At 53.4% G+C, this 16037-nt stretch overlaps 1 protein-coding gene across 1 annotated transcript in view; it reads left to right on the forward strand.

Moving 5' to 3' along the window:
- The window catches only part of atp10a (ATPase phospholipid transporting 10A), a 124425-nt gene that overhangs the window by 36118 nt on the left and 72270 nt on the right, over positions 1–16037 (forward strand). Inside the window, exons 7-9 of the mRNA XM_080505856.1 lie at positions 8421–8673; positions 9126–9343; positions 9414–9608. Of these exons, the coding sequence (XP_080361982.1) occupies positions 8421–8673; positions 9126–9343; positions 9414–9608 (666 nt within the window). The remainder of the gene's footprint in view (positions 1–8420; positions 8674–9125; positions 9344–9413; positions 9609–16037) is intronic.

Raw genomic sequence — 16037 nt, forward strand, 5'->3', positions numbered from 1 at the left:
CCACTGAAATAAAGCCTCTGCAGGAGGAACCACACCACTGAAGTAAAGCCTCTGCAGGAGGAACCACACCACTGAAATAAAGCCTCTGCAGGAGGAACCACACCACTGAAGTAAAGCCTCTGCTGGAGGAACCACACCACTGAAGTAAAACCTGCTGGAGGAACCACACCACTGAAGTAAAACCTGCTGGAGGAACCACACCACTGAAGTAAAACCTGCTGGAGGAACCACACCACTGAAGTAAAGCCTCTGCAGGAGGAACCACACCACTGAAGTAAAACCTGCTGGAGGAACCACACCACTGAAGTAAAACCTGCTGGAGGAACCACACCACTGAAGTAAAACCTGCTGGAGGAACCACACCACTGAAGTTAAAGCCTGCTGGAGGAACCACACCACTGAAGTAAAGCCTCTGCTGGAGGAACCACACCACTGAAGTAAAGCCTGCAGGAGGAACCACACCACTGAAGTAAAACCTGCTGGAGGAACCACACCACTGAAGTAAAACCTGCAGGAGGAACCACACCACTGAAGTAAAGCCTGCTGGAGGAACCACACCACTGAAGTAAAACCTGCTGGAGGAACCACACCACTGAAGTAAAACCTGCTGGAGGAACCACACCACTGAAGTAAAACCTGCTGGAGGAACCACACCACTGAAGTAAAGCCTGCTGGAGGAACCACACCACTGAAGTAAAACCTGCTGGAGGAACCACACCACTGAAGTAAAACCTGCTGGAGGAACCACACCACTGAAGTAAAGCCTGCTGGAGGAACCACACCACTGAAGTAAAACCTGCAGGAGGAACCACACCACTGAAGTAAAGCCTGCTGGAGGAACCACACCACTGAAGTAAAGCCTCTGCTGGAGGAACCACACCACTGAAGTAAAGCCTGCAGGAGGAACCACACCACTGAAGTAAAACCTGCTGGAGGAACCACACCACTGAAGTAAAGCCTGCTGGAGGAACCACACCACTGAAGTAAAGCCTGCTGGAGGAACCACACCACTGAAGTAAAACCTGCAGGAGGAACCACACCACTGAAGTAAAACCTGCTGGAGGAACCACACCACTGAAGTAAAACCTGCTGGAGGAACCACACCACTGAAGTAAAACCTGCTGGAGGAACCACACCACTGAAGTTAAAGCCTGCTGGAGGAACCACACCACTGAAGTAAAGCCTCTGCTGGAGGAACCACACAACTGAAGTAAAGCCTGCAGGAGGAACCACACCACTGAAGTAAAACCTGCTGGAGGAACCACACCACTGAAGTAAAACCTGCAGGAGGAACCACACCACTGAAGTAAAGCCTGCTGGAGGAACCACACCACTGAAGTAAAACCTGCTGGAGGAACCACACCACTGAAGTAAAACCTGCTGGAGGAACCACACCACTGAAGTAAAACCTGCTGGAGGAACCACACCACTGAAGTAAAGCCTGCTGGAGGAACCACACCACTGAAGTAAAACCTGCTGGAGGAACCACACCACTGAAGTAAAACCTGCTGGAGGAACCACACCACTGAAGTAAAGCCTGCTGGAGGAACCACACCACTGAAGTAAAACCTGCAGGAGGAACCACACCACTGAAGTAAAGCCTGCTGGAGGAACCACACCACTGAAGTAAAGCCTCTGCTGGAGGAACCACACCACTGAAGTAAAGCCTGCTGGAGGAACCACACCACTGAAGTAAAACCTGCTGGAGGAACCACACCACTGAAGTAAAACCTGCAGGAGGAACCACACCACTGAAGTAAAGCCTGCTGGAGGAACCACACCACTGAAGTAAAACCTGCTGGAGGAACCACACCACTGAAGTAAAACCTGCTGGAGGAACCACACCACTGAAGTAAAACCTGCTGGAGGAACCACACCACTGAAGTAAAGCCTGCTGGAGGAACCACACCACTGAAGTAAAACCTGCTGGAGGAACCACACCACTGAAGTAAAACCTGCTGGAGGAACCACACCACTGAAGTAAAGCCTGCTGGAGGAACCACACCACTGAAGTAAAACCTGCAGGAGGAACCACACCACTGAAGTAAAGCCTGCTGGAGGAACCACACCACTGAAGTAAAGCCTCTGCTGGAGGAACCACACCACTGAAGTAAAGCCTGCAGGAGGAACCACACCACTGAAGTAAAACCTGCTGGAGGAACCACACCACTGAAGTAAAGCCTGCTGGAGGAACCACACCACTGAAGTAAAGCCTGCTGGAGGAACCACACCACTGAAGTAAAACCTGCTGGAGGAACCACACCACTGAAGTAAAACCTGCTGGAGGAACCACACCACTGAAGTAAAGCCTGCTGGAGGAACCACACCACTGAAGTAAAACCTGCTGGAGGAACCACACCACTGAAGTAAAGCCTGCTGGAGGAACCACACCACTGAAGTAAAACCTGCAGGAGGAACCACACCACTGAAGTAAAGCCTGCTGGAGGAACCACACCACTGAAGTAAAGCCTCTGCTGGAGGAACCACACCACTGAAGTAAAGCCTGCAGGAGGAACCACACCACTGAAGTAAAACCTGCTGGAGGAACCACACCACTGAAGTAAAACCTGCTGGAGGAACCACACCACTGAAGTAAAACCTGCAGGAGGAACCACACCACTGAAGTAAAGCCTGCTGGAGGAACCACACCACTGAAGTAAAACCTGCTGGAGGAACCACACCACTGAAGTAAAGCCTGCTGGAGGAACCACACCACTGAAGTAAAACCTGCTGGAGGAACCACACCACTGAAGTAAAACCTGCTGGAGGAACCACACCACTGAAATAAAGCCTCTGCAGGAGGAACCACACCACTGAAGTAAAACCTGCTGGAGGAACCACACCACTGAAGTAAAACCTGCTGGAGGAACCACACCACTGAAGTAAAGCCTGCTGGAGGAACCACACCACTGAAGTAAAACCTGCTGGAGGAACCACACCACTGAAGTAAAACCTGCTGGAGGAACCACACCACTGAAATAAAGCCTCTGCAGGAGGAACCACACCACTGAAGTAAAGCCTGCTGGAGGAACCACACCACTGAAGTAAAACCTGCTGGAGGAACCACACCACTGAAATAAAGCCTCTGCAGGAGGAACCACACCACTGAAGTAAAACCTGCTGGAGGAACCACACCACTGAAGTAAAACCTGCTGGAGGAACCACACCACTGAAGTAAAACCTGCTGGAGGAACCACACCACTGAAGTAAAGCCTGCTGGAGGAACCACACCACTGAAGTAAAACCTGCTGGAGGAACCACACCACTGAAGTAAAGCCTCTGCAGGAGGAACCACACCACTGAAGTAAAGCCTGCTGGAGGAACCACACCACTGAAGTAAAGCCTGCTGGAGGAACCACACCACTGAAGTAAAACCTGCTGGAGGAACCACACCACTGAAGTAAAGCCTCTGCTGGAGGAACCACACCACTGAAGTAAAGCCTCTGCTGGAGGAACCACACCACTGAAGTAAAGCCTGCAGGAGGAACCACACCACTGAAGTAAAACCTGCTGGAGGAACCACACCACTGAAGTAAAGCCTGCTGGAGGAACCACACCACTGAAGTAAAGCCTGCTGGAGGAACCACACCACTGAAGTAAAACCTGCAGGAGGAACCACACCACTGAAGTAAAACCTGCTGGAGGAACCACACCACTGAAGTAAAGCCTGCTGGAGGAACCACACCACTGAAGTAAAACCTGCTGGAGGAACCACACCACTGAAGTAAAACCTGCTGGAGGAACCACACCACTGAAGTAAAACCTGCTGGAGGAACCACACCACTGAAGTTAAAGCCTGCTGGAGGAACCACACCACTGAAGTAAAGCCTCTGCTGGAGGAACCACACCACTGAAGTAAAGCCTGCAGGAGGAACCACACCACTGAAGTAAAACCTGCTGGAGGAACCACACCACTGAAGTAAAACCTGCAGGAGGAACCACACCACTGAAGTAAAGCCTGCTGGAGGAACCACACCACTGAAGTAAAACCTGCTGGAGGAACCACACCACTGAAGTAAAACCTGCTGGAGGAACCACACCACTGAAGTAAAACCTGCTGGAGGAACCACACCACTGAAGTAAAGCCTGCTGGAGGAACCACACCACTGAAGTAAAACCTGCTGGAGGAACCACACCGCTGAAGTAAAACCTGCTGGAGGAACCACACCACTGAAGTAAAGCCTGCTGGAGGAACCACACCACTGAAGTAAAACCTGCAGGAGGAACCACACCACTGAAGTAAAGCCTGCTGGAGGAACCACACCACTGAAGTAAAGCCTCTGCTGGAGGAACCACACCACTGAAGTAAAGCCTGCAGGAGGAACCACACCACTGAAGTAAAACCTGCTGGAGGAACCACACCACTGAAGTAAAGCCTGCTGGAGGAACCACACCACTGAAGTAAAGCCTGCTGGAGGAACCACACCACTGAAGTAAAACCTGCTGGAGGAACCACACCACTGAAGTAAAACCTGCTGGAGGAACCACACCACTGAAGTAAAGCCTGCTGGAGGAACCACACCACTGAAGTAAAACCTGCTGGAGGAACCACACCACTGAAGTAAAGCCTGCTGGAGGAACCACACCACTGAAGTAAAACCTGCAGGAGGAACCACACCACTGAAGTAAAGCCTGCTGGAGGAACCACACCACTGAAGTAAAGCCTCTGCTGGAGGAACCACACCACTGAAGTAAAGCCTGCAGGAGGAACCACACCACTGAAGTAAAACCTGCTGGAGGAACCACACCACTGAAGTAAAACCTGCAGGAGGAACCACACCACTGAAGTAAAGCCTGCTGGAGGAACCACACCACTGAAGTAAAACCTGCTGGAGGAACCACACCACTGAAGTAAAGCCTGCTGGAGGAACCACACCACTGAAGTAAAACCTGCTGGAGGAACCACACCACTGAAGTAAAACCTGCTGGAGGAACCACACCACTGAAATAAAGCCTCTGCAGGAGGAACCACACCACTGAAGTAAAACCTGCTGGAGGAACCACACCACTGAAGTAAAACCTGCTGGAGGAACCACACCACTGAAGTAAAGCCTGCTGGAGGAACCACACCACTGAAGTAAAACCTGCTGGAGGAACCACACCACTGAAGTAAAACCTGCTGGAGGAACCACACCACTGAAATAAAGCCTCTGCAGGAGGAACCACACCACTGAAGTAAAGCCTGCTGGAGGAACCACACCACTGAAGTAAAACCTGCTGGAGGAACCACACCACTGAAATAAAGCCTCTGCAGGAGGAACCACACCACTGAAGTAAAACCTGCTGGAGGAACCACACCACTGAAGTAAAACCTGCTGGAGGAACCACACCACTGAAGTAAAACCTGCTGGAGGAACCACACCACTGAAGTAAAGCCTGCTGGAGGAACCACACCACTGAAGTAAAACCTGCTGGAGGAACCACACCACTGAAGTAAAGCCTCTGCAGGAGGAACCACACCACTGAAGTAAAGCCTGCTGGAGGAACCACACCACTGAAGTAAAACCTGCTGGAGGAACCACACCACTGAAGTAAAGCCTGCTGGAGGAACCACACCACTGAAGTAAAGCCTGCTGGAGGAACCACACCACTGAAGTAAAGCCTGCTGGAGGAACCACACCACTGAAGTAAAGCCTGCTGGAGGAACCACACCACTGAAGTAAAGCCTGCAGGAGGAACCACACCACTGAAGTAAAACCTGCAGGAGGAACCACACCACTGAAGTAAAGCCTGCTGGAGGAACCACACCACTGAAGTAAAGCCTGCTGGAGGAACCACACCACTGAAGTAAAGCCTGCAGGAGGAACCACACCACTGAAGTAAAACCTGCTGGAGGAACCACACCACTGAAGTAAAGCCTGCTGGAGGAACCACACCACTGAAGTAAAGCCTGCAGGAGGAACCACACCACTGAAGTAAAACCTGCAGGAGGAACCACACCACTGAAGTAAAACCTGCTGGAGGAACCACACCACTGAAGTAAAACCTGCTGGAGGAACCACACCACTGAAGTAAAGCCTGCTGGAGGAACCACACCACTGAAGTAAAACCTGCTGGAGGAACCACACCACTGAAGTAAAACCTGCTGGAGGAACCACACCACTGAAGTAAAACCTGCTGGAGGAACCACACCACTGAAGTAAAGCCTCTGCAGGAGGAACCACACCACTGAAGTAAAGCCTCTGCAGGAGGAACCACACCACTGAAGTAAAGCCTCTGCAGGAGGAGAGTGCAGACTTTCACTGCCTCCTGAAAGCTCTGACTCATTTCCCAGGATCCACTTTCCATAGTTTGCGCCTGGAAATGTCCGTGTTTGATTTAGTACACAATCAAACAGCCAGTGAATGGTGAGGAGCCAGAAGCTTGAGGCCCAGCACCTCTTCTTGTTCCTATTAGTGCAGCTGCCATTTCTTCTCCTCCACCTTCCAGTTCAGTCGTTGCCTTCACCTTAATATTCAAACAAATCCACCTCTCAACCATATGAATAATAACGAAAGAATCCCTTGCCTTTATAAAATACATTGTCTATGTTCACTAACCTATTAGCGAGGAAGTTTTCCTCTTCATTTGAGCCTTTGGACTGTTTTTTTGATCAGGCTGCTTTTTTCTGCACTCACGTATGTATTGCTTTGAATTCCTCTGATCGTTTGTGTTCACTGTTCACCACTAGAAGCTACACATCTACCGTATTTTCCGCCCTATAAGGCACCTAAATACCTCAAATTTTCTCAAAAGCTGCCAGTGCGCCTTATATATGGACGATTGTTCTACTCAAGACTGCTATTTGACAGCTGAACAACCAGAAGCTTTTATTTTGACAACTCTAACTTCTCAACCGGATCTTCAGAGCGGACGACACTCCACACAACACCTTCATCACTCATGGTTGCACACCAACGTTCTAACAAACCAAAATAAACTAGATGAAATAATGACTCCCTAAACTGGGGAACAAAAACACATAAACACAATCAACACAACACCAAGCCCAACAACAACCCACAATAACCTCCAACAACACAAAACATGAATTTGTCGCTGCAAGGCATGATGGGACATCCTGAGCTCCTCAGTGCAGCCGATAGAAACTCCCATAATTCATTGCAGCTGTTTGTGGTGTTTTAAATGCAATTATTGGGGGTTATATTTGGTTTGTGGTGTCGGTAATAATTGTGTTGTGTTGTGTTTTTGTTGCTTAGTTCATGTAGTTTAGTTTATTACCGGTAGTTGTAAGTTGTCAACCAGCAGTGAAGAAGGTTTTGTGTGTAGTGTCCTCCTGGCATAGGGTGCAGGTAGGACTATCAAAATAAAGTGTGTGCACCTCTCTGGGTGTTAGAATCAGTGGAAAATGTAACATAATGGCTTTGAGCTGTTAATGTTGCTGACCACAGGTCTATTCCATGCTCCTTATAGGGCGGTGCGCCTTGTATATGAATGAAGTTGTAAATTATGTCAATCAATGTAGGTGTGCCTTATAACCCGGTGCGCCTTATAGGGCAGAAAATACGGTACTGTAGGTTTTTGTTGTGTTTTTTGGCTTTGAGCTGATTTAACTGTATATCCTTGACTTTCTAGTCATGTTGAGCACCTAAATCTGAGGTTTTCCAACCTTCTTGAGGAAACGGTGTTTTAGATCTTGTGAACCTGGGCGACGCCCCGACCACCACACATTGTACAATTAGGGGGGAAAGTAGAAGGAACTCTATAGCAGTAAACAAACCCTAGTTTCTTGGTGATGTCCAGGAACAAGGACTTCTTCCTCCATGAGGATACCGTCTTTGGGTTGAAGCAACGTGTTTGTTGCTCTGCTGCCACTTCAAGCTTCCATCCCCCAGTGTTTCACCACAGACTATGTATTCAGTTCAAGCGTCTCTCTTCAATGAAGACGTTCTATGAGCACTCTTGCTAGGTTTTTTGAACGAGTCGTCTTCCTCTTTATCCTGACGTGCTGCATACTTTGCATTCTTACCTGTGTGTTTACTGCAGACACTGTTTTTTAAAAACGTTTTAAATAAATAATGTACTTTTAAATGCTTAAACTTAGTACTTTTGTGACATAAATTAATTAAATGCTGACTCACTCATTTCTAAGACATGAAAAAATTGTTATGCCCCTCAAAACCAAGAGTACCTCCTGACCCCCCCCATGAATCTCTGGCGGGTTTGAAATCACTGACTTAAATCACTCGGTTGTGTTTGGCAATCTTTGTTTTGTGAATTTGAACTCTACTTCTTTAAAGTTTTAAATATGTATAAATCAATTTCACCAATTTCGGTACGATGAGTATTTAACCTGTTTGACAAGCTATCTAAACTATTACCCTTGTTTTCAATGTTCCAATAATATATTAGAGGTATTAAAGCAGGTTGGTTGTCCAGCTAGCCGCCTTTATTTCATCAACACTCTGTCCTCTCCCCAGGTGCTGATACCCGTCTCCCTTTTTGTGTCGATTGAGATTGTGAAGATCTGCCAAGTGTACTTCATCCACCAGGACGTGGATCTGTACGACGAGGAGACGGACTCCCACCTGCAGTGCAGAGCGCTGAACATCACCGAGGACCTGGGCCAGATGCAATACATCTTCTGTGACAAGACGGGCACGCTGACGGAAAACAAGATGGTGTTCCGACGGTGCACGGTGGCAGGGGTGGAGTACTCCCATGATGCAAATGGTGAAGCACACCAGCAACAGAACACACTGGCTTCAGGAAACGGCTACAGCCATTGTGTATTGGAATCACGCTAAGGTGTCTGTGTCTGTGTCTGTGTGTCTGTGTGTCTGTGTGTGTCTGTGTGTCTGTGTGTGTCTGTGTGTCTGTGTGTCTGTCTGTGTCTGTGTGTGTGTGTCTGTGTGTCTGTGTCTGTGTCTGTGTGTCTGTGTGTGTCTGTGTCTGTGCCTGTGTCTGTGTGTGTGTGTCTGTGTCTGTGTGTCTGTGTCTCTGTGTGTCTGTGTGTGTCTGTCTGTCTGTCTGTCTGTGTGTGTGTGTGTGTGTGTGTGTGTGTGTGTGTGTGTGTGTGTGTGTGTGTGTGTGTGTGTGTGTGTGTGTGTGTGTGTGTGTGTGTGTGTGTGTGTGTGTGTGTGTGTGTGTGTGTGTGTGTGTGTGTGTGTGTGTGTGTGAGACAGCTCGAAGGCTGGCCATGTACCAGGAGCTGGACTCTGAGGAGGACGACTGCCCCTCCCCCGGCGCCACCCTGCCCCGGCGGGACAGCGTGAGCAGCCAGCAGAGCGCCCGGGTGGTTCTGCGCTCACACAGCACCAAGTCTCACCGCAGGACGGGCAGCAGGGCGGAGGCCAAGCGGGCCAGCATCCTCTCCAAGCACACGGCCTTCAGCAGCCCAATGGTCAGTCTGTCCTTCCGTGTGCATCCGTCTGCCCCGGTCTGACCCCCACCCCCCACTCCCTGTCCCACAGGAGAAAGACATCACCCCCGATCCCCAGCTGTTGGACAAGGTCAACGAATGCAGCAGTCGAATGGACTTCATGCGCTTCCAGAGCCAGTCCATGTCCCAGCTGCCCTCTGACCTCTCCGACATCATGGATTTCTTCATCGCTCTCACCATCTGCAACACCGTAGTGGTGTCGTCTCCCAATCAGCCCAGGCACAAGGTAACGCTGTCCTCACTTCTACTGGTCTGGAAGGACCTGTGCCGGGTCTCGGAGGGTTCACCTTCCGGGTCCATGTCACACCTGGAGGCTGCCGGGACGCATGGACACGTGTGCTTTGTTATTGTGTTGATCTGTGCAGCCACAGCTGCTCTGCAGACCTTCAGCTTCAATCGTTGGCCTGGAGAGGGAGCGGAGCTTCATACACGTATGCCCGTCAGCAAGCTCTTCTGCTGGAGTCCACACCATGCAACCTGCAACTTCTCAAGACTACATTCCAACTGGGGAAACTGACCACCACACAATATTTTTTTCAAAGGTCTAAGAATGGATATTTCTGTAGATGTGGAGCTTTTATCCGGGACGAGTGAGCAGATGTGCTTCTGGTGAGACAGTGAATGACATGTTCATGTAGAATCATGGATAGTTGTTTTTCTCTGAAAGAACAAGGTATTGGAGTTATTCCTAACCCAGCGGATGTTGATTACTGGGGATCATTTCTGACTAAATTGGCCGGTTCTGTCAAGTGCATTCAGAAGTGCTTTCAGTCCAGCCTGGTGTTAAACAAGATTCAAGTACAAACCACTAATAACTAAAAAGTTGAGTTCAGAACCAAGGTCTGCTGGGCTTGATTGGTTGAAATGGGGTAATTAGTGTTTTATGTGAATCCAGTTATATGGTGGAGATGTTAAAAGCACATGTATATCGTTCAGATATCATAACAAAGGGAAAAAAAGGCTCATTTAATTTGAACAGCCTTGATATCTGGTGCCATGAAGGTCCATGAAAGTCCCAGACCTGGGACCAGGAAGCCCTGACCCGAGCTGAGGTCTATAGTCACAAACATGGAAGGATTCTAAAGGCACCAACACTTCAACTGATAGCTTTCCAAAATCAGTAACCGATCTAATATTGTTAGCTATTTGGTTTTTGCCTTTTATGTTTGTCTACTTTTTAAAAGCGTGGGAGCAGCTTCCATCTTTTGAGAAAAGTATTCAAGTTGGCCTTCAAACGAAACAAAGAAAGAAGCTTCCCAAACGTGCGAGCAGCTTTCACACTCCCCGCCTGTGTCTCTTGATGTGCTCGTTCCCGCCGCCGTCGGGCGTCCCTGCTTTGTTAGTGCCTCCACCACGTCGGGTGTCCCTGCTTTGTTTGGGCCTCCACCACGTCGGGTGTCCCTACTTTGTTTGGGCCTCCAGCACGTCGGGTGTCCCTACTTTGTTTGGGCCTCCAGCACGTCGGGTGTGCCTGCTTTGTTTGGGCCTCCACCACGTCGGGTGTCCCTACTTTGTTTGGGCCTCCAGCATGTCGGGTGTCCCTGCTTTGTTAGGGCCTCCACCACGTCGGGTGTCCCTGCTTTGTTTGGGCCTCCACCACGTCGGGTGTCCCTGCTTTGTTTGGGCCTCCAGCATGTCGGGTGTCCCTACTTTGTTTGGGCCTCCAGCATGTCGGGTGTCCCTGCTTTGTTAGGGCCTCCACCAAGTCGGGTGTCCCTGCTTTGTTTGGGCCTCCACCACGTCGGGTGTCCCTACTTTGTTTGGGCCTCCAGCACGTCGGGTGTCCCTGCTTTGTTTGGGCCTCCACCACGTCGGGTGTCCCTGCTTTGTTTGGGCCTCCACCACGTCGGGTGTCCCTGCTTTGTTTGGGCCTCCACCACGTCGGGTGTCCCTGCTTTGTTTGGGCCTCCACCACGTCGGGTGTCCCTGCTTTGTTAGGGCCTCCAGCACGTCGGGTGTCCCTGCTTTGTTTGGGCCTCCACCACGTCGGATGTCCCTACTTTGTTTGGGCCTCCAGCACGTCGGGTGTCCCTGCTTTGTTTGGGCCTCCAGCACGTCGGGTGTCCCTGCTTTGTTAGGGCCTCCAGCACGTCGGGTGTCAAGGCTTTGTTTGGGCCTCCACCACGTCGGGTGTCCCTGCTTTGTTTGGGCCTCCACCACGTCGGGTGTCCCTACTTTGTTTGGGCCTCCAGCACGTCGGGTGTCCCTGCTTTGTTTGGGCCTCCACCACGTCGGGTGTCCCTGCTTTGTTTGGGCCTCCACCACGTCGGGTGTCCCTGCTTTGTTTGGGCCTCCACCACGTCGGGTGTCCCTGCTTTGTTTGGGCCTCCACCACGTCGGGTGTCCCTGCTTTGTTTGGGCCTCCACCACGTCGGGTGTCCCTACTTTGTTTGGGCCTCCAGCACGTCGGGTGTCCCTGCTTTGTTTGGGCCTCCAGCACGTCGGGTGTCCCTGCTTTGTTTGGGCCTCCAGCACGTCGGGTGTCCCTGCTTTGTTAGGGCCTCCAGCACGTCGGGTGTCAAGGCTTTGTTTGGGCCTCCACCACGTCGGGTGTCCCTGCTTTGTTTGGGCCTCCACCACGTCGGGTGTCCCTGCTTTGTTTGGGCCTCCACCACGTCGGGTGTCCCTGCTTTGTTTGGGCCTCCACCACGTCGGGTGTCCCTACTTTGTTTGGGCCTCCAGCACGTCGGGTGTCCCTGCTTTGTTTGGGCCTCCAGCACGTCGGGTGTCCCTGCTTTGTTTGGGCCTCCAGCACGTCGGGTGTCCCTGCTTTGTTAGGACCTCCAGCACGTCGGGTGTCAAGGCTTTGTTTGGGCCTCCACCACGTCGGGTGTCCCTGCTTTGTTTGGGCCTCCACCACGTCGGGTGTCCCTACTTTGTTTGGGCCTCCACCACGTCGGGTGTCCCTGCTTTGTTTGGGCCTCCACCACGTCGGGTGTCCCTGCTTTGTTAGGGCCTCCACCACGTCGGGTGTCCCTGCTTTGTTTGGGCCTCCACCACGTCGGGTGTCCCTGCTTTGTTTGGGCCTCCACCACGTCGGGTGTCCCTGCTTTGTTTGGGCCTCCAGCACGTCGGGTGTCCCTGCTTTGTTAGGGCCTCCAGCACGTCGGGTGTCAAGGCTTTGTTTGGGCCTCCACCACGTCGGGTGTCCCTGCTTTGTTTGGGCCTCCACCACGTCGGGTGTCCCTACTTTGTTTGGGCCTCCAGCACGTCGGGTGTCCCTGCTTTGTTTGGGCCTCACCAACGTCGGGTGTCCCTGCTTTGTTTGGGCCTCCACCACGTCGGGTGTCCCTGCTTTGTTAGGGCCTCCACCACGTCGGGTGTCCCTGCTTTGTTTGGGCCTCCACCACGTTGGGTGTCCCTGCTTTGTTTGGGCCTCCAGCACGTCGGGTGTCCCTGCTTTGTTAGGGCCTCCAGCACGTCGGGTGTCATGGCTTTGTTTGGGCCTCCAGCACGTCGAATGTCCCTACTTTGTTTGGGCCTCCACCACGTCGGGTGTCCCTGCTTTGTTTGGGCCTCCACCACGTCGGGTGTCCCTGCTTTGTTTGGGCCTCCAGCACGTCGGGTGTCCCTGCTTTGTTAGGGCCTCCAGCACGTCGGGTGTCAAGGCTTTGTTTGGGCCTCCAGCACGTCGGGTGTCCCTGCTTTGTTTGGGCCTCCACCACGTCGGGTGTCCCTGCTTTGTTTGGGCCTCCACCACGTCGGATGTCCCTACTTTGTTTGGGCCTCCAGCACGTCGGGTGTCCCTGCTTTGTTTGGGCCTCCAGCACGTCGGGTGTCCCTGCTTTGTTAGGGCCTCCAGCACGTCGGGTATCAAGGCTTTGTTTGGGCCTCCACCACGTCGGGTGTCCCTGCTTTGTTTGGGCCTCCACCACGTCGGGTGTCCCTACTTTGTTTGGGCCTCCAGCACGTCGGGTGTCCCTGCTTTGTTTGGGCCTCCACCACGTCGGGTGTCCCTGCTTTGTTTGGGCCTCCACCACGTCGGGTGTCCCTGCTTTGTTTGGGCCTCCACCACGTCGGGTGTCCCTGCTTTGTTTGGGCCTCCAGCACGTCGGGTGTCCCTGCTTTGTTTGGGCCTCCAGCACGTCGGGTGTCCCTGCTTTGTTTGGGCTTCCAGCACGTCGGGTGTCCCTGCTTTGTTTGGGCCTCCAGCACGTCGGGTGTCCCTGCTTTGTTTGGGCCTCCAGCACGTCGGGTGTCCCTGCTTTGTTAGGGCCTCCAGCACGTCGGGTGTCAAGGCTTTGTTTGGGCCTCCACCACGTCGGGTGTCCCTGCTTTGTTTGGGCCTCCACCACGTCGGGTGTCCCTACTTTGTTTGGGCCTCCACCACGTCGGGTGTCCCTGCTTTGTTTGGGCCTCCACCACGTCGGGTGTCCCTGCTTTGTTAGGGCCTCCACCACGTCGGGTGTCCCTGCTTTGTTTGGGCCTCCACCACGTCGGGTGTCCCTGCTTTGTTTGGGCCTCCACCACGTCGGGTGTCCCTGCTTTGTTTGGGCCTCCAGCACGTCGGGTGTCCCTGCTTTGTTAGGGCCTCCAGCACGTCGGGTGTCAAGGCTTTGTTTGGGCCTCCACCACGTCGGGTGTCCCTGCTTTGTTTTGGCCTCCACCACGTCGGGTGTCCCTACTTTGTTTGGGCCTCCAGCACGTCGGGTGTCCCTGCTTTGTTAGGGCCTCCAGCACGTCGGGTGTCATGGCTTTGTTTGGGCCTCCAGCACGTCGGGTGTCCCTACTTTGTTTGGGCCTCCACCACGTCGGGTGTCCCTGCTTTGTTTGGGCCTCCACCACGTCGGGTGTCCCTGCTTTGTTTGGGCCTCCAGCACGTCGGGTGTCCCTGCTTTGTTAGGGCGTCCAGCACGTCGGGTGTCAAGGCTTTGTTTGGGCCTCCAGCACGTCGGGTGTCCCTGCTTTGTTTGGGCCTCCACCACGTCGGGTGTCCCTGCTTTGTTTGGGCCTCCACCACGTCGGATGTCCCTACTTTGTTTGGGCCTCCAGCACGTCGGGTGTCCCTGCTTTGTTTGGGCCTCCAGCACGTCGGGTGTCCCTGCTTTGTTAGGGCCTCCAGCACGTCGGGTGTCAAGGCTTTGTTTGGGCCTCCACCACGTCGGGTGTCCCTGCTTTGTTTGGGCCTCCACCACGTCGGGTGTCCCTACTTTGTTTGGGCCTCCAGCACGTCGGGTGTCCCTGCTTTGTTTGGGCCTCCACCACGTCGGGTGTCCCTGCTTTGTTTGGGCCTCCACCACGTCGGGTGTCCCTGCTTTGTTTGGGCCTCCACCACGTCGGGTGTCCCTGCTTTGTTTGGGCCTCCAGCACGTCGGGTGTCCCTGCTTTGTTTGGGCCTCCAGCACGTCGGGTGTCCCTGCTTTGTTTGGGCCTCCAGCACGTCGGGTGTCCCTACTTTGTTTGGGCCTCCACCACGTCGGGTGTCCCTGCTTTGTTTGGGCCTCCACCACGTCGGGTGTCCCTGCTTTGTTAGGGCCTCCACCACGTCGGGTGTCCCTGCTTTGTTTGGGCCTCCACCACGTCGGGTGTCCCTGCTTTGTTTGGGCCTCCACCACGTCGGGTGTCCCTGCTTTGTTTGGGCCTCCAGCACGTCGGGTGTCCCTGCTTTGTTAGGGCCTCCAGCACGTCGGGTGTCAAGGCTTTGTTTGGGCCTCCACCACGTCGGGTGTCCCTGCTTTGTTTGGGCCTCCACCACGTCGGGTGTCCCTACTTTGTTTGGGCCTCCAGCACGTCGGGTGTCCCTGCTTTGTTTGGGCCTCACCAACGTCGGGTGTCCCTGCTTTGTTTGGGCCTCCACCACGTCGGGTGTCCCTGCTTTGTTAGGGCCTCCACCACGTCGGGTGTCCCTGCTTTGTTTGGGCCTCCACCACGTTGGGTGTCCCTGCTTTGTTTGGGCCTCCAGCACGTCGGGTGTCCCTGCTTTGTTAGGGCCTCCAGCACGTCGGGTGTCATGGCTTTGTTTGGGCCTCCAGCACGTCGGGTGTCCCTACTTTGTTTGGGCCTCCACCACGTCGGGTGTCCCTGCTTTGTTTGGGCCTCCACCACGTCGGGTGTCCCTGCTTTGTTTGGGCCTCCAGCACGTCGGGTGTCCCTGCTTTGTTAGGGCCTCCAGCACGTCGGGTGTCAAGGCTTAATTTGGGCCTCCAGCACGTCGGGTGTCCCTGCTTTGTTTGGGCCTCCACCACGTCGGGTGTCCCTGCTTTGTTTGGGCCTCCACCACGTCGGATGTCCCTACTTTGTTTGGGCCTCCAGCACGTCGGGTGTCCCTGCTTTGTTTGGGCCTCCAGCACGTCGGGTGTCCCTGCTTTGTTAGGGCCTCCAGCACGTCGGGTATCAAGGCTTTGTTTGGGCCTCCACCACGTCGGGTGTCCCTGCTTTGTTTGGGCCTCCACCACGTCGGGTGTCCCTACTTTGTTTGGGCCTCCAGCACGTCGGGTGTCCCTGCTTTGTTTGGGCCTCCACCACGTCGGGTGTCCCTGCTTTGTTTGGGCCTCCACCACGTCGGGTGTCCCTGCTTTGTTTGGGCCTCCAGCACGTCGGGTGTCCCTGCTTTGTTTGGGCCTCCAGCACGTCGGGTGTCCCTGCTTTGTTTGGGCCTCCACCACGTCGGGTGTCCCTGCTTTGTTTGGGCCTCCAGCACGTCGGGTGTCCCTGC

The sequence above is a fragment of the Blennius ocellaris genome (assembly GCF_963422515.1).
Source record: "Blennius ocellaris genome assembly, chromosome: 12".
NCBI classification, from domain to species: domain Eukaryota; kingdom Metazoa; phylum Chordata; class Actinopteri; order Blenniiformes; family Blenniidae; genus Blennius; species Blennius ocellaris.